The sequence below is a fragment of the Lipotes vexillifer genome, unplaced genomic scaffold, assembly GCF_000442215.2.
Source record: "Lipotes vexillifer unplaced genomic scaffold, Lipotes_vexillifer_v1.1 scaffold802, whole genome shotgun sequence".
NCBI classification, from domain to species: domain Eukaryota; kingdom Metazoa; phylum Chordata; class Mammalia; order Artiodactyla; family Lipotidae; genus Lipotes; species Lipotes vexillifer.
The window spans coordinates 1,325,182-1,342,582 of NW_006790237.1; the positions used below are offsets into that span (position 1 = coordinate 1,325,182).

Here is a 17,401-nt window from a genome sequence, read left to right on the forward strand (position 1 = left end):
GCTCTTCCGGAACTCCCGCCTGGTGCAGTTCCACTTCACCAAGGACCTGGAGACACTGAAGAGCCTGTGCCGGATCATGGACAACGGCTTTGTGAGTGGGCTGGCGGGGCCCAGGGCCGGGCTGATGGTGGGACAGACAGAGCCAGAGCCACTCAGTGTTTAAAAACTGAAATGAGATTAAGAGTGGACGATTCCCCAAAACTGGCCAGGCGTGATGGTAGCCGTGGGGAAGGCGTGTTGGCTCTGTGCCTGGACATTGGCTCCGCTGGGGCTCTGGGCCATCCTGACCCCATTTTACAGATGGGGAAACTGAGGCTCGGAGGCTGCGCCGGCAAGTGCTGGGCGGGAACTTGGACCAAGTCTGGTTCGGGACCCCGGGGCTGTCTGGGTTTACTCAGCTGAGGAGGCTGACATCACCCCATGCGCCGACTCTGCTCCCAGGTTCTTACCTGCCACCTTCCTCTTGCTCCTTTCCCCGGGGACAGGGTGGAAAACCTGAGGCTTCCAAAGGCCCTCTCCAGGCAGGGCATCTGTCTGCCTCCAGCCCGAGCGAGCTCTGAAAGCCCCCGGTGCTCATCTGCTGGTGGGCCTTGGCCAGTTCTCCCCTCTCCGCGGGCCTTGGTCTCTCCATCTGTGAAGTGAGGAGGTCGGCCCTCGTGCTTCTGAAGCCGCAGTTGTGTGTGTCCGCTGTACCAGGTCATAGCTGTCCTCGAATTAGCTTAATGTTTCTTTTTAAGTCAGCCGAAGTCGTCACAGCTGTGCCATTGTGCATTTGAGGGGCTGGTTATTTTGTTTTAGCGTTAAAGAAGAGTTTCAAAGCAGGATTCCCTCAGGGAAAGTAAGGCCTCAAGGACCACGGCCGGTACTCCCTCGGCGCACTCGGGCTTCCCTCATGCTGTTGGCTCGGGGGTGCTGTGAGGGCACACAGGCCCGAGGGCTGGCTCTGGGGGCCTGCGAGTCCTCGAGCTCTCAGCCTGGGTTTGCTCACCTGTAAGATGGGGACGGTGACCCCTGGGCCCTGGAGAGAGGATCCTGTGAAAGGCGTCAGGGAGCAATTGGTGCCCGTCGGCACTGCAGTCGCTGTGACGCTGAGCCACATCCCAGGCCGTGGTGACGGTGGCATCGCCGTGGATCAGCGCCGCCCAGCCTCCCCGCCCTTGGCTGGCCCGGGGGTCACAGAGTGGACGGCGCCCGGGTGCCCGGCCTCCTGGGGCCAGATTGGCCCCTGGTGTTTCTCCCCTGCCGCGGCCCTCGTGTGTGGTCGCGGTCGCGGCCGTGGCTGGTCCCGTGGGCATCCTGGGTACTGGCTGGCCGGCGTGGGGGCCACAGTCTCGCTGGAGCTCGTCGAGCAGCCTCCTGGGCTCAGCTGTAGAGCCCGCTGGTCCTTGCGCAGGCACCTCTGGTGTCCTGTGGGAGTGGTGACAGGGCTGGGAAGGCCCGGCGTGCTCCGTGGTGCCTGTCTGCCAGGGCGCTGACCCGTGCGGTTTGCGCCTGTCTCGATGGGGAGGAGCGTCTGCGCTGAGGGCCCGCCCGTGACACCGCGCTCCACACTGCCAGGCCGGCTGCGTGCACTTTTCCTACAAGGCCTCCTGCGAGGTGCGCGTGCTCATGCTCCTGTACTCCTCTGAGAAGAAGATCTTCATCGGCCTCATTCCCCACGACCAGAGCAACTTTGTCAACGGCATCCGGCGCGTCATCGCCAATCAGCAGCAGGTCCTGCAGCGGAACCTGGAGCAGGAGCAGCAGCAGCGCGGGGTGAGCGCCGCTGCCGGGGCCTCAGTCCCCTCCCCCCCACCGCACCCCACCCCCCGCTGACTCCTCCCTGGCTTCCTCCCGCGCAGATGGGGGGGTAGGGGCCACCCCGCCGGGCTGGGCCTCTCCAGGAGCCACAGACAGAGGCCTCGCCGAGACTGGTGAGTGGAAGCTGGGCCAAGGACAGGATGGAGCCTAGGAACTGCCTGGGGTTCGGGAAGTTTTGTGACCCTGGCCTTGAGAAGGACCAGAGCAGAGAGGCACGCGCATCCCCCACGGTCCCAGGCCTCCCGGGAAACTCCAGCCCCACTCCCCACCAGGCGGCGACAGGAGCCGGGGCAGGGAGGGCAGGGAGAGGCTCTTCTTGTGCTCGGGGCCCTGGAGCCTCACCTGTCCAGTCCCTCCCACTATGCCCCCTGCCCCCAGGTCAGATGCTTCTGAGCAGAGGCCCGTGGGGACTGCAACTGCCCAGTGAGATGGAGGACAGCGTCCTGAGATATCTCCAAGGACAGTCCCCACCCTTGTACGTTTCCCCAATAAAACATTTTAAAAGCCCTTTGGCCACTGCCCTCTGTCCAGACACGCTGGCTCAGGAGAGGCCAGGCCCCTCCCAACAGCAGCTGTCCTCAGACCCGAGTGCCGTCCCCAGGGGCTGATGGCTAGGCCCACCCCCGAGTGTGGACACGGCTGAGGCCTGGGAGTGTGCATTTCTACCATCCGCAGGAGAGGGGTCACCTCTGAGATCACTGTCAGTCACCTGAGCCAGGAGGGGAAGCTGCAGTTCACAGAGCTGCCAGGTTTGCAAGGTGCTTGCTGGGCCGTGTCTTCCAGGGTCTTTCCACAGCTGGCCGGCTGTTCCTGGGGTCCAGCCCCCAACTCCCGGCGTTGCCAGGCTGCCCTCCTTGCCCTGTGGGTTCCACAAGCCTCACTTAGCTGGAAGCAAACACAAGGCAATGGCAGGCTAGTTCCAGTCCTCTGGCACTGGTGGCATGCGGCAGGCCTGGCCGGGCTCTCAGGCGCCCCTCGCTGCTGCAGGTCCAGGCCGTAGCCCCGGGGTTCAAGTCCAGCGTGCAGAGCACCTCATTTCTCATGGAATCTGAGTTCCAACTCTTGGCCTCAGGTCAGTCTTGCTAAAACTCTGGGCTTGCTCTGCAGCTGGCGGCTGCGTGCAGCGAACTGCACTCGGGCCCTGCCAGCCAGGATGCCCTGGTGCCCATGTGGAGCGCCAGCAGCCGCAGGCTGGAGAAGCCGAAACCCCCGTCCGCGAGAGGCAGTTGTCCCCAAGGTGGGCTGAGGGTTTAGTTTGAGGCAAAGTTGCCAGCAGTGCCTTCCTGGGAGACCGGGCCGGTGGGTCTGTGCTCCCAGCCGGGCTGGGAGCAAAATGCTGGTCAAACATGAAGAAAAACAGCATTTATTGTGGGGTGGGGAGCAGGTGGGGGGTGGGCATTGGCTCAGCCCTCTGAGAACTGGCGGTACAGCCGCTCAAGCTGCGGCGCCACGTGGAGCCGGAATGGGATCTCCAGGACGGCGGAGAAGCCTTCGGCCAGTGTGGGGGCCTCGAGCTGCTTCCTGGTGGCAGAGGGTGGTGGGTGGAGGTGAGGCCCGACGTACAGGCTCAACCTGGCGTCCCTCCCCGCCCGCGGCGCCTACCTATAGCCGTAAATGACGATGTCGGTCACGGGGACGTGAGAGGAGTCCGTCATGTCGCGGAACTGCGGGGGGCGGAGGTCAGGCTGGCCAGGCCGTGGCGGTGGGGTGGGGGTGGTGGGGCGGGATGTGGGGGGGCTGGGGAGGTGGAGGCCGGCTCACCCGGTTGTTGTGGCGCGCCTGCTCCAGGGTGGCGCTGAAGAGGAAGCAGCGGCAGGGGACGCCTGCGTCTCGGGCACACTTGATGTACCTGTGGGGGCTGGGGAAGTGAGGGGCTGGCAAAGGGCCCGGGGCCCACCCTACAGAGGCGGCCCCTGGGACCCCGGTACCTGGCTCGGCTCTGGATGTCCGGGTTCGTGTTGTCAATCACGACCCGTTTCCTTTGCTTCAGGGCCGCCTCGCACGTGGTCACGCAGCGCTGCCACGAGCCCAGAGTGTCCTGGGAGACCCAGAAAGAGTACGCCACGGATGGGAGCCAGGAGACCCAGGGGGACAGAGAACCAGAGAGGAAGACCCAGAGATAGAGGATTAGGGATCCAGGGTAGGGGGGAAAGACAGACAGAGGGGGGCAGGGACATGGAGAGAGGACCTGGGGGCAGGGGGCAGAGCCGGAAAGAGGACAGATGCCGGGCGGGGTGGGGGTGCGGCAGAGACCTAGAGGACAGCTCTTGGGGGTGGGGGCGGAGGGGCTGCGGATGAGGTCCTACCCTGTTCACGTGGACGTATCCGGCCGACACGAGATGCTCCTGGAGGAAGGTGGACTTCCCAGCTGTGAAGGGCGCAGCATTAGTGGGGGCCTGAGAAGTCGGAGCAGAGCTGGGGCTTTTGAGGGGCAGGAGTCTCACCCCCAGGAAATCCCACGGCGACAACCACCTCGGGGTCTGAGCTTAAGAGGGAGCTGGACTCAGGGAGGCAGAGAGGCCCAGAGCAGGAGACGGTCCTCTGGGAGGGGCAGACGGCAGACATGATGAGCGAGACGCCCTCCACATCCCTGCATGTCCCCTACTCTGCCCCCAGCCCGCCCCTCGGGCCTCACCGGGTCAAAGGCTGGGAGCTCGAAGCGGGCCATGGGCCATTTCAGAAAGAACTCCTCTGGTGTGGCGAAGGGCAGGCCCAGGTTGAGGGCAAACTGGGGGCAACGGCACACGTCAGACTGGGTAGTGGCTGGGCTGGGGGGTGGGCAGGGACAGGGTAGAGCGGGCCTCACCAGGCGGTCAGCGCAAGAAAAGTCTTTCTTCTTGCGCCCAGGGGCCCAGTTGGCTGGGCGTCCAGCTGCATCTGGAACACATGGAGTATACAAACCCGTCTCCACCAGGAACCTTGGGGACAGGGGTCCCCAGCCCACCTGCATCAGCCCTGCGGACCCACACATTTCCCCACCCCCAGGCCCTTACCTCCCACAAAGACACTGTCCCCGATGGAGATGGGCACGCCCTCGTTGGCCTGGGGAGGGACAGGTGAAAGACAACAGGCAGTAAGGAACCTATTCACACATCTGTCCCCCCAGGGCACTAACGGGTCCTGCCGGATGCTCAGCTTGGTCTGTGTCCCACATGAGGCCTATCTCTAACCTCTCATGCTCCACACCCAATCCATCAGCTAATCCTGTCGGCCCCGCCCTCCGGCCACTTCTCACCCCCTTTGCCGGCACCACCAATTCGATCCTGGCCACCAGCACGTCTCTAGAATATTCGGTCACTCCTTCCGGGTCTCCCGGCTTCCACTTTCGCCCGTCTGTTCCCCAAGCGGCCGCCAGAGGGCGCAAGTTCCCACTTACCGCGGCTCCGGACGCTCTCCCAATCCTCCCGGTGGCCACCTCGCTGTGGCCCACGAAGCCTGAGAGCCTGACCCCTGCTCTCTGACCTCATACCCCTCACTTTCCCCCTCACCCGCTCAGGTATAGCCACACGGGCCTCCTCACTGCCCATGAGCCCACCAGGCTCGATCCCACCTCAGGACCCTTGCACTTGGCGTTACTCCTACCTGGACCACTCTTCCCTCAGATACACACATGGCTCCCTCCCTCAGCAGCTTTATATCTTTACTCAAGGGCACCTCAGAGAGGATTTCGCTGAGCTCCGTAGATAAACCAACACCCTGCCTTATCCTCACTCTGCTATTTTACACATCTGTCAATGCATTTATAGTCTGCACCCTCCCTGATCTGGCAGCAGGCAGGTTTGTCTTGTTCACTAATATTTTCCGTTCAAGAAGCTGTTGAGCTTCAGAACAAACGCACACCCAAACGAATGAATGGATCCACGAGTGACTTCTCTCTCCACCACTGTTTTTCACAGTTTGTGAGCACCGGCCTCACATATCAACACTAGGACACGATAGCAAAGGAACTGAGAAGGCCAGGCTAGGGTAGGGGATGAGAGGAAGGTCGTGCACCAGAGACCCAGAGTGCGGAGGCAGGGCAGAGAGCAAGGGGCCGCAGAGGGAGGAGAGCCACTGGGAGTCCGAAGCTCACCTGCCCCTGCAGGTGGTCCCACATGCCGACCACCGGCTTCCGGTACAAGCCTGCGTGCGTGGCCACCAGGACCTGTGGGTGGGGCAGAGGTTAGACACCATCCTTGGCTCCTCCTCCAGCACCCAGAGCCCTTCAAGGGCACATGGGTCCCAAGGATGCTACCCCGACGCTCACCAATCCAAGGAGAGCGCCCGGTGCCCTGGAACTTGCCACTTACAATGGGTTTGTCAGCATAACCCCACCTGGGGCCCACACCCCACTCACGCAGGGTCTCTGTTCCCTCTACCTCTCCAACTTGCTCACCATGTCATACCTTCTCCCTGGGTCTCTGTTCCATCTCACTGTTTCTGTTCCCCTCTCTCTGGGTCCCTGTGCCCGCCCCCCTCACCTACGAGGTTCCCCCCGCACCGCCCCCGTCTCAGAGTCTCTGTCCCTCCACATAGCCCTTCAGCCTCCCTTACAGCCTTACCTGAAAGGGGACCCCCAGCTTCTCCACCACAGCCTCCACCTTGGCCTTGAACTCCTCTGCTGGCAGCTTCCCGCGTCCAATGCCCATCTGGTTGGTGAAGATCACCAGCTGGGAAGCGGACAGGTGTCAGCCGGCGCCCTCCTCATCAGGCCCGGACCTGCCCTGTGAACCCGCCACCAAGCGTGCACGCGCACACACACCTTGTAACCCTCGGCGGCCAGTTCACAGAGCTTCTGCGGAATCTCTCGGTACAAGATCCTAGGGCGGGCGTGGAAGAGCAACGTGACGTGAGGCCCGGAGTGCACCTCACCCACCCCCTCCTCCTGTCTCTTATCACCTCCAGTCACTGGGGCCAGTGGGAAAGACCTTCCCAGAACGTGTGGTGATGAGGGTCCCATCCAGATCAAAACCGGCCACCTGGCGTTACCCAGAAGAGAGGAAGAACGGCACTGTTACACCTCTGATCCCCCTCACTCACAGGCTGGTTCACATCAACCCTGCAAGCTGGGGACTATTGCCACCCACCCCTTACAGATGGAGAAACTGAGTCACAGCAGGCCTACACATCTTATGTAAGGACAAGGCACAGCAAAGATGCATCTCGGACACTGAGTTCAGAGAGTGAAATCTTCACTCTACTACCTCCTATTCCTCTGGAGCCCCTCAGTATTCCAATCTTTAAAATGGGTTTCATATCCGACCCAGCCTCTTCCCCTGGCCTTTTTCACCTCGGACGGCTAAGAGCCATGAAAATCCAAACAGGAGCTGAGTTTTGTTTGGGTGTTAACTGCATATAAGGGGCTGTGCTCCCTCAGTGCTCAGCTTGAGCCTCACCTTGCCCCGGGGCTTCACACCAGGTGCCGTGAACACTAGCAGCTTCTGGAAGCTCTCCCAGCCAGGGGATAACTTCCTTATCCGCTTTTTCTGCTGTTCATCCTCTTCCTCCTCCTCCGGGGCCACAGGAGGGGTGCCTGGTGGAGTGTCTGGCTGGGATTCTGGCGTGTGAGCCTCTTCCCAGCGCAGGGTCAGCGGGTGGAGGCCATTGACCAAGTACAGCGTGTCCCCCACCCCCAGAGAACCCTCCAACCCTGGTCTCAGCTCCTGAGTCCCGGCAGTTGAGGGGTTAACTCCCAGCTGTAGAGAGAGAGGGAGGACTGGAACTGGCTCCACCCCCAGCGGCAACCTCCTCCAATCAAATAACCCGGAAAAAGACTCGCCTTTCTCCACCAGCCAATCAAACCCCTAAGTCCCGCCTCCTCACCTTGTACCATCAATCAGGGCTCTGGGAAGGTTATAAGCATCCAGTCTTACCCAATTTAAATGGGGATGGATGTTTACCCCATTGAAACAGGCACACCTGTTCCCCTCCCAGAATCAGATTTTCCCAATTGGGCCTGTTTCCCGCTGGGTAGCGAGTCTCCACACACCCCACCCCCACTCCACCCCCAGGCCCCTTGCTAACGAACTGGTACCTGTTTCACTGCCACCGTCCGAGTCTCAGGGTCAGCAACCAGCTCCACTGAGGATTGAGGGGTGGAGTCAGGATTTGAATCCTTGTGTGACTGCTTCCCTCCTTACTGGGGAGCATGGCCAGCTTCAGACCACAGTATGGGGCTACAGCAGCCATCCGACAGGAGGAAGCAGCTTATTTCTAAGTAGAATTGGCTTCTCCTTGACATGCAGTACCCAGATAAAGGCCTTAACGACTGCCTGTGTCACTGGTCCTCGCCTAGGGGCAGGGCGGGTATTTTTCCGTATAGAATTGGCTTCTCCTTGACAACGCAGACCTTGGCAAGATGCAGGTTCTGGGCTTGGCCCTCTACCACCCATCTCTGCTTAGCAATATGCACTTTTCTCCATAGGATCGGCTCTCTCCTTGACAAGGGTCGTGGCCTGATTCAAGCCTTCCCGGTGGCCTGTGAGTATCCTCTGCCCAGTGACAAAGTGTCTAGGGATTGACTCCATCCGCTCCCGCCCAAGGTGTCTGGCTAGTTCCAGGTCAGGCACAACCTTTTTCTTCCTGGGCTCCCCACATGCCACCTACCAACTTCAGGACTGGTTGCACCACGCAATTCCTGGACTGCCTTTCCCATTGACTGTGTTCCCGCTCCTGAAGCGGACCACACCCCCTCCAGCTCAGGCTCCTCCCTGCCCACCTTGGTTTCTGGAGCACTTCCGGTCGGTAACCTGCGTCAAGGGTCCCCGGCCCAGCACCAGGGCTTGCCCACCCGAGGGCAGGAAGATGGGAGGCGCTCCCCCAGGGGAGCTCTCCAGCCACAGGCGGCCCTGGGCCTCCACCCTGGCCATCCTGGGAGCCGGCCTAAAGGAAAGTAGGTAAATAGGTTTGAGTGGCAGCCCTCAGTTGGTAAAGGAAGTCCCGCCTCCTCTCGCCCTCTACACCAGGAATTCCCTTCATCAGCTAAAGGCTCCGGAAATCCCACCCACTCGCGGGCCTGGGGCTCGCGCCGTTTCCCAGGCGACGACGCCCCACTCCTTCCCTCCGGGACCCTGGACTCCAACTTCCCACGGCAAAGGCCAAGAAACTCTCGCGCACTCGCTTCGGCCCCACGCTCACCCTTGCCCACCGCTTGGTTCACTCGCCGCTTCCGACCAGGGAGGGCCTGCCGGAGGCGCTCTGCTCGCAACCCGGCCGGAAATGACTCGTCCTACCAAAGTGGGCGGGGCATTGGCTCCGCCTGGCCATAAGCCTCGCCCCTTCTCAGACAGTGCTCTTAAGGTCCCTCCGCTGTTCTGACCTTCATCTCTCCTGATGCAGTATGAGACGCTGGCCAGTAGTGGGGGGGTAGATTCCCTGTTCACACATTTTTTCCTCTTTCCACGTTGAACTCTAATTTTCATTCCCTTTGCCGGAGACAGTTATAGCGGGAGGAGATTCTCGTTACGATTATTGTCAGTCGAAGAAACACCGCCCCGACAGCAACCCCACCCTGGATGCTGCAGTTTTCTCATCTACAGTGTGGGGATAATCGTTTCCACTTTGTGGGGTTACTAGGAAGATTAAATGAGTTAGTATATGTAAATAACTTATAAAAGTGTCTGGGTGATAGTTTGCCCTAAGTTTTGTCTGTTGTTAGCATTCCATCGGTGGTGGTCTGATGGGACATGGGGATACCGCGTTTACATCTTCGGACCAGGAGCCATTTGTTCTCTAACCTCCAGCTGTCTTACGTTGGTCAGAAAACTCCCGGCCTCAGCTGGAGGTTCCTGGCTTTCCTGGGCACTATGTGGGCTCAGGAGACTGACTCATTAAACTATTCCGATTCCAACACTCAAAGCCCTGAAGATTGGGACTCCACGATCATACGAGGAAGGAATGGAATCCTTCCTCCCACCCCGTGAACCTCTCTTTTCTTGTCCGTAAAATGGGGACGAGTCCAATTCCCAGCGTTGCACTGAGAAGCAATGAGACGCTGCTAATTTGGCTTCAGAAAATGTTAAATGAATACTCACAACACACCTCAGACTCATTTGTCAGAGGTAAAACTCTTTAATCTCAGAGCGCCCCTCCCAACTCCCGATCCCGACCCCCCACTCTCTCCCCCACACCAGGGCCGGAGAGTGAGGCCCCCTGCCCCCCACCTTGGGTGGACGAGGGCCCTTTAAGGCACCTGTGGGGGTGGGGGGAGAGGGGCGGGAGCTGGTAACGTCCTGGATGCAAGGACGGGTTTGATTGGCAGGCTGTTGTGGGATGGAACCAACGAGAGGGTGTCAGACGCAGGAACAGGATCGGGCCATCCCTGAGGGGGCCAGAGGGACAATTGTCAGGACTTCGGCAAAAGACGACCCCAGCCCCAGTAGTGTAAAGAACGTAAATTTAAGGCCACAGGCCAATCCTGGGCACAGGAAGAGGGTTGGCCACGCCCCCAGAAGTGGAGCCAATCAGGTGGGGGAACTCAGGAAGGGTGATGGCTCTCTTGGGAGATTGGTCAAGCCCTTTACAGTGTTCGAGCCAATCAAGTGAAGGAGCTGCCCATTCACTGTGCTGAAGTCGAGGGCCACTACCCAATCCTGGAGCTTGACTGTGCTCTTTCAGGAATGGAGCCAATGCCGTGCGAGCAAAGCCCTTGTTGCTAGGCAGAAAACGACGAAGTTGGCCAACTAGCCACGTCCCGATCGGGGAGCGAGACAATCCCTTAATAGAAAGAATCTGTCGCTGGGCAGAGAGAAAACAGACCCAATCGGGAAACTGCACAGGCCTCGCTCATCTGCGCGGGAGCGGTCGTGGGCTGGAAGGGAGGCGGGGGTTGGCAGGGGCTGGTCAATCCTGGTGGCCCGGGAGGCCGGTCCCGGATCTGACTCGGATTGGCGGGCCCCGGGGGCGGGGCAGGGGTGTGGTGTCGGGGGTGGGGCGGACGCCGGGCCGGGAAGCTCCCTGGGCCTCAGTATTTCCGCTTCAGCTTCTGGAAGTCGCTGGTGTTGAGCCGTGGCCGCGGCAGGTCCCCGAAGACCTGAGTGTCCTCGGCCTCCCGCAACACCAGCGCGCGCATGCTCGCCGCGATACGGTCCAGGTCCGGCGAGGAGGGCTGCGGGAACGGCGATACGGCCGGGGTCAGAGCCTACACCCTGGGCCCCAGGTCCTCTCCTAGCACTTTTGCCCCTGCGATGCCTACGGCCAGGAAGGCCCTTCACCCTGTCCTGCTCCATTTAGGGCTCTCCCACCCAACTCAAAACACCACATCCTCAAAGAGCCTTCCTGCCCCTCTCCCCGCCATTCTCCGCCTCCTATGTGCACACACAGAGGCCTGTCTCACCGCCGTCCTTCCACATAGTGGAAGTGCTGCCTGTCTGCTGACCATCACGGCTGTGTGCACCCAGAGGGTCTCACGTCTAAGGATCCGGGTTCGGGATTCAGTCAGGTTCTAATCAGGCTTCTGCCACCCACTAGCTGTCAACAGGGATTTTACCTCCTTAGGTTTCAGTCTCCCCTCGGAAAAACGGGGCTCTGAGATAATCAGCACAGTGATTGCTAAAGAAGGGTGAACGACCATGTCACCAGCGCTGTAGAGAAAGGTGCCCTCTCACTGTCAGTCTCCACTGGGGAGGGGTCCTGACACTCTGCCTGCAGCCCCAGCACCTAGCACTACCTCCCTTAAGGCCCCTGTCACCCTGAGCTGGGCCTAACGCCCAGCGGAATGGGAGAGGCCACGAACGAAGCTGGACCCGGGCCCTCTCGGAGGCCAGCCCAGGACCCAGCACTCAGGCCTCAAAGGTTCAGTTAATTGTGTTTCCACCAGTGATAAACAAGGACAGCAGCAGCTGATGGACCCTGCTAGTCTATAAATGAGGACACTGTGAGATGTCATAGGGAGGGGGAAGCATGGGATGCAAGGCCTCCTCCCTGCAAGTCCATAGCTCTTTTCCAGAAGTAAGCTAGGTTCCAATCCCAGCGCTGCCCCTTACGGGCTGAGTCTCAGGAAGTCATGTGTGTTCTCAGTGCCTCAGTTTCCCCTCTGCTTCAGGGAGCTTTAGTGATGGGAGATAAGGACCCACCCAGGCCAGCCCAGGAACTCCATGTGTAGGACAGTGTGAGAGGGAGGAACAGAGGACAAGGGAGGTGGCACAAATTCCAGGAGGGGCCAGGAATATGTGGGGTGAGGGTGGAAGGTGATCTGACCCCTCTGAGCCTCAGTTTCCCAATCTGGAGGGGATACTAAAATACTTGTGCCCTGCGCAGACCACGTCTTCTATAAATGGTACTGTTCCTGGAAATTAGAGGCTGCTTTCTCTACAAGGCACTGGGGCACATTACAAGGCTGTGATAGTTAAAACTGCAGCACTCTAGCCCAAGAGCCAGCCTTATGAGGAGGAGGGGAGGATCAATCCTGAGAAACGTGGCATGCACGTCCGAGGGCTTCCTGGAGGAGACAGCTCTGAGCCCTTCCTGACACCCTCCTCCCCACCTCCCATTTGCCCCTCACCGGCCCGTTCTCCTCATCAGATGACCGAGCTTCTGTCCTCTTCTCCTTGAAGGCCCAGACGGGCACGGACACGGGCAGGGACTTGGCGTACTGCTGTGTGGGCAGGGCTGAGGCTGGGGGCACTGAGTAGGCTGGGGGCCCAGCGGGGGTCTCCTCGCTCAGGCTGCCATCTGGGAGAGAAGGTGGACTTCAGCCTCTGTCTTCAGCTGCCTTCCTCCCAGCTCCCCACCCCCCTCTCCAGGGATGGGGACAGCCTGTGACACTCACCATCCGTGCTCTCAGGGTCTGACTCGCAGAAGGGGGGCAGGTCCTGGAGCGTGGTATCCTCATCCATCACAAAGAGTCCTGTGGATGGAATTAGAGGCCCGGACCAGTTGAGTCCCGCTGGACTCCATGCGCTCTAGACTCCGGCCACTGCCACCGCCTCTCCGTTCCCTGCACTGGCCAGGCCCTTGCAAGCCTCGGGGCTTCTGGAATAATTATTCCCTCTGCCACGAACACCTTTCCTCTGGTTATCTGACTGGCCTTCGGCAGAAATAAATCCAATTTCTCTCTATCTGGTACATCCCCAGGTGAAAGCAACTGGCTGGACGAACATGAAATCTGTAAGATCTGTTTGGGATGAACTGACTCAAAATACAGGCTGAGAGAAATATGAGATGATTATGATCCCCTGTTTGACAAACGGGGACCTGGAGGCACAGAGAGATTAACTCATTTGCGCTTAGTCCCAAATCTAGTAAGTGGTGTCACCAGAATTTGAACCCAGGCCACCTGGCTCCAGAGTCTGTGCCCTTAACCCTATGAGGGTTTCTCCAGGAACAGTGAGGAAGTCAGCCGTTGGTAGTAACAGTAACAAATGAGTAACTACTTATTGAGTCCTCCACCCACCCACTGCTGGAGAACTCCTACTCACTCTTCAAAGCCCTAATGTTATAGCGCAGTCTCTGGGAAGCATCCAACCTCCACGTTTCCCCCAATGCAGCCAGTTGCTTCTTCAGCTGTTGCTTGTACCCCTGACTCCTCTTTAACTCCTGTCTTTGCTCTTACAGGCATTAGGCACCCCAGATTTGGAAACAATTCTGTTCTACTCATGCTCCTGGCTCAGGAGGCTCCCTCCCCCGCCATGGCCTCCACAGGGCACTGCTTCACGTCAGGACTCCAATTCCTTGGCCAGACCCAGAGTCCCTAGAGAAAAGACCCCAAGTTGGCTTTCACTGTGCCCAGCGTCTCCCAGCACAGAACTGGATCCCAGACATGATGGAAGGAAACTGAAGCTCAGAGAAGAGAAATGACTTGCTCAAGGTCACAGAGTGAGTCACAGGCAAGCCTGCAGCTTCCATGAACATTAGGGCTCAGAGACAGGCCAGCTGTACCCTTCCAGAAAAACCCACTGAGGAGGCAACTTACCAGGAACCACCCCCACCCCCGGCCCCTGCCCTTCTCACCTCCATTATCGCTGACACCCAGCCGGTCCCCAGAGGTCTCTGTCTCCGTTGGCTCGTCCTCATCCTCCTCATCTTCCTCCCTGGCCAGGGTAGGCCGGGGTGGGCTCCGTGCAGGGCTGGGCGGCTGCGGTGCTGGTGGGGGCATGGGGGGCCGGGCGGCGGCGGCTGCCCGGTGGGCCAGGGCGATGTCGTGGAGGCAGCGGCGGGCCGCCTCGGCCAGGGCCCCTCGACCATGGGCTGCATAGGCGCAGGGGCCCGGACGGGGGGGCGGGGGGGGCGCAGCCGTCAGCAGCACCAGCTCCGTGCCCGTCCGGGCCCGGAAGCGCTCGGCAGCCCCCACCACGGCCTCCCACAGCTCCTCGGGGCGCCCCGACGCCATCCGCGCCCTGCGGGGCAGAGCACGACACAGTGGGCTGAGGCTTCGCTGACTTCGCCGTCCACACCCAGCCCCGTGTGTCCACCAGTCCCTGGACTCCACCCCCACCCCTCCACCTGATCCCAGCTGAGCTCCGCATCTTCCCCGCAGCCCCATCCCTCGTCCCCGCAGCCCCGCTCTCTCCTCTTGGCCCTGCCCTGTCCAACACGGAAGCCATCAGCTACACGTGACTAGGGAGCACTTGAGATGTAACTGATCCAAAGTGAGAGGTGCCACGAGTGTGAAATCCACACGGGGTTTGCAAGACTTAGCACAAAAAGGCAGGATGTAAGATGTCTCAGGAGCAATCTGACGTTGATTAAATGTTGAAATGATCACATTTATTTACGCTGACTACATAAAATATAGGGTGAAAGTGAATTTCATCTGTTTTCTTTCCACTTTTTTAATGTGACTCATACAAAATTTGAAATTATACAGGTGACTCAGATCATATTTCTGATGGATGGTGCTGCCCTGGACCATTGCCCCAGCCTCCAGTCCAGCTGGCACACAACCCCCCAGGGGGTCCTTCTACCCCTGGAGCTGCCTCTGCTCCTTCCCCGCATCCCCAGGACAAGGTCACAGCCCCTTAGCCCAGCGCTGGAGGGCCTGCCCCCGGCCTCATATCCTTACAGGCTCCTTCAGTCAAGGTGGACCCCCTCTACCTGGACCACTTGTCCTCCATGTACTTGTCACTCCTGCACTCACCCGGAGCTCAGGTTGGCCCCTCCCCACCTGTGAGCTCCCACAATGTCTGAGCGACCCCTTGTAGCACGTATCCCTCTGCGGAGCACTGCCTGGATCCACATCCATTTCCCCAGCCAGTGTGGGCGTCAGATTCATCTCTGAGACACCAGCCTTGCCCAGCACATGGTAGGTCTCAGAGAGCGGGGGTTGAGCAGAAAATGGGGTGCCAGCCGTCCTCTGCCCACAAAGCTCTTGCACTTCCTACAAGACTGTTCCGGCAGGTCCTCTGGAAGTCTTCCCTGACCCGCAGCATGGATCAGATGCCTTCCCTAGACCCACAATGCCCTGGGCTACCTCCACTATAGCTCATGTCACACGAGCTTGTGACAGCTGTACCTCTGGCTGCCTCCTCCATCAGAATATGCGCAACCCGAGTTCAGTGATCTGTGGCCCCAGGATAGGTCAGCCCTGAGCAGACAATCTGCTTGGATGCATCTCCTTACAAGGTGAGAGGAACAAGGGACAAGGGGCCTGGCTTCCTGCCCTGACTGCTGTGTGACCTTGCACCACTGAATGGCCTTCTCTGTGCCTGTCTTCTCCCTGTAAACCAGTGGTTGAGCTAGGCCTGCTGGGCCGCTGAGGAGCCTCCGCAGAGAGGCAGCAAGCTCCCCGTCACTGGAGGGATTCAAGCAGGGCTGTGATCTAGCCCTCTAGGATCATAGAAGTTTGATTTCAATTCGCAGGCCCTTTGTGACTCAAGATCATAGAAGCCAGTGTTTCCTAAGCACCTACTCTGTGCAGGGACTCTGCACCTGTCACCTCCCCTCCTACCTGACCCACAAAGGTGGGAGCTGTTACCTTACATATGAGACAGTTGGAGCTCACCGAGTACAAAGCCCTTGCAGTGAGGCACAACCAGTACCAGCCCTGACAGACCCTGAAGCAGGTTTATACCACACCTCCCACAGGCTAGGCAGGGACCCGAGTGTATCATCAACAATCTCATTCCACCCTCCCACCACCCCTATGAGGGAGGAGCTATGATCACCCCACTTTACAGTTGCAAATGGAGGCCTGGGGAGATTCAATATCTTGCCCGGGGTCATTTAGCTAGAGAGATGGACAGCTGGGACCTGGATCTGGCAACCTGTTCTTAATCCCAAATGCCATCCTGCCTACCTTATGAGGAAAGATTTATGATCTCCTAGTCCAGGTGGGAAAAGTGAGGCTCAGAGAGCTTAAGGCACTGGCCAGAAGGCACACAGCTAGAAAGGGCAGAAGTGGGTGAAACTGCTGTCTGCCTGACTCCAAAACCCAACAGAACTGGGAGCTGCACAGGGTCTCACAGCCACTCCTTGGGTCATCCCCATCTGATGGAGGAAACTGAGGCTCAGGGCAGGGAAATGACTGGTCCAATGTCACAAAGCCTTGTAGTGCTAGGCCAGGGGGCTCTCACTCCCTTGGGACACCAAGATTCAACTCCTTTCTTAGACGACATCTCTAAGAGTAGATCAAACTCCTATAGCTTAGAATAGCTGAAAAGAGTGAAGTGGGAGTGAGTGAGTCATGAGGGTCCCACACACCTCAAAGAGGAGAAGGGCAATTCACGCAGACCTCTCTGCCAAGGCTTGGGAGCTCTCTGGCATCGGTTACCCAACAGGAGAGTTGCCAGGACCAACAGGAGAGTAGCCAAGCCAAGTACCCCACAGGAGAGTTTCCCACCCCTTCAGCTTCCGGAGGAAGTTCTGTATCTTCCAAGGAGCTTAGAGATGGAAGATCGCCCCTCCCCCCAAATGGAGGTGTTTAACATTAGGGAGAGAGGAAGGTAAGACCTGTCCTCCACAGGAGGAGGAAGGGACAGGTAAGGTGATTGGCCTTTTAGGATGAGGTGGGGAGATGAAGTGAGGAAAGTGACTCCAGGAAGAGATGAGGAAAGAGGAAAAGCCCCCCAAGGAATGAGGGATGCTAGCGAAGTCCCCTCCAACCACCTGTCAAACTGGAAGTAAACCCCTCCCCCGCCCCAAGGTGGGAGGAACTCGAGGATGCACCCAGTGGCCGGGGGCAGGTGAATGTCCGGGGTCTTTCTCTACCGCTCAGAGTCCCCACTTCGCCAGGGGGTCCAGGGAAAGACCCACTTCTCTAGGAAGAAAACAGGAAAGCCCGCCCAGGTGGGGGCCAGGACCGGAAGTCCCGCCTTTGGACGGGTGAGGGGTGCCCCGAAGCCCCACCGAGTAACCCCCCGACCCTGTGGACATGGTCCACGGCCAAAGTAAAGATCCTAGTGGGTCTAGAGACCGGAGGATAAGGCTGTCTAAGCGTTGCCTCGGGTCAGACACGACGGTTCCCGCGGGCGACACCTTTCCAGCGCTCAGCGTAGGGTCACTGGGCGATTTCTGCCCTCTGATCTACGCTGGCTATACTCCTCCCGCGAGCGGCTCGCCCTCCCAGCACCCCTCTCCTCCGGACGGCCAAATTCTCCCCACACCGCGGTTCACAACGCCGCCTCCACTCACGTGCCCGTAGCCAGCATGGCCGGCCCGGCACCGTCGCCGCCCTCAAAAGACATGG

General features: G+C 59.4%; 3 protein-coding genes across 3 annotated transcripts in view; 1 reads left to right on the top strand and 2 right to left on the bottom strand.

The window, feature by feature from the left end:
• Positions 1-3,054, top strand: part of PTOV1 (PTOV1 extended AT-hook containing adaptor protein) — an 11,557-nt gene extending 8,503 nt beyond the window's left edge. The window contains exons 11-13 of the mRNA XM_007463444.1: positions 1-91; positions 1,558-1,755; positions 2,908-3,054. Coding sequence (XP_007463506.1) covers positions 1-91; positions 1,558-1,755; positions 2,908-3,054 — 436 coding nt within the window. The remainder of the gene's footprint in view (positions 92-1,557; positions 1,756-2,907) is intronic.
• A 97-nt stretch (positions 3,055-3,151) lies between these two features.
• PNKP (polynucleotide kinase 3'-phosphatase) lies at positions 3,152-8,989 on the bottom strand. Its single transcript, XM_007463391.1, has 17 exons — positions 8,917-8,989; positions 8,498-8,661; positions 7,814-7,860; positions 7,176-7,475; positions 6,679-6,758; positions 6,542-6,599; positions 6,342-6,449; positions 5,873-5,944; positions 4,794-4,842; positions 4,607-4,677; positions 4,436-4,528; positions 4,245-4,341; positions 4,107-4,168; positions 3,729-3,838; positions 3,562-3,649; positions 3,403-3,464; positions 3,152-3,321 (listed from the first exon to the last, which is right to left on the bottom strand). Exons 2-17 carry the CDS (start codon positions 8,646-8,648, stop codon positions 3,204-3,206), a joined length of 1,566 nt encoding a protein of 521 aa, XP_007463453.1. The 5' UTR covers positions 8,649-8,661; positions 8,917-8,989; the 3' UTR covers positions 3,152-3,203.
• A 1,752-nt stretch (positions 8,990-10,741) lies between these two features.
• On the bottom strand, positions 10,742-17,399 carry AKT1S1 (AKT1 substrate 1). Its single transcript, XM_007463392.1, has 5 exons — positions 17,347-17,399; positions 13,729-14,114; positions 12,548-12,625; positions 12,281-12,450; positions 10,742-10,885 (listed from the first exon to the last, which is right to left on the bottom strand). The coding sequence occupies exons 1-5, from the start codon at positions 17,397-17,399 to the stop codon at positions 10,742-10,744; spliced, it is 831 nt and encodes a 276-aa protein (XP_007463454.1).
• Between the last annotated feature and the right edge of the window lie 2 nt (positions 17,400-17,401).

Bases quoted from the DNA above. Each gene is read 5' to 3' on its own strand.
- PNKP (XM_007463391.1), bottom strand. From the start codon at position 8,648: ATGGCCAGGGTGGAGGCCCAGGGCCGCCTGTGGCTGGAGAGCTCCCCT. The intron at 7,861-8,497 runs GTGGGCAGGGAG...CTCAATCCTCAG, and splicing joins GAAGTGCTCCAGAAACCAAG to TGGAGCTGGTTGCTGACCCT. The intron at 6,600-6,678 runs GTGATAAGAGAC...CGCCCGCCCTAG, and splicing joins ACTGGCCCCAGTGACTGGAG to GATCTTGTACCGAGAGATTC.
- AKT1S1 (XM_007463392.1), bottom strand. From the start codon at position 17,399: ATGTCTTTTGAGGGCGGCGACGGTGCCGGGCCGGCCATGCTGGCTACG. The intron at 12,626-13,728 runs GTGAGAAGGGCA...TTCCATCCACAG, and splicing joins GGGTGTCAGCGATAATGGAG to GACTCTTTGTGATGGATGAG. The intron at 12,451-12,547 runs GTGAGTGTCACA...CTTCTCTCCCAG, and splicing joins AGACCCTGAGAGCACGGATG to ATGGCAGCCTGAGCGAGGAG.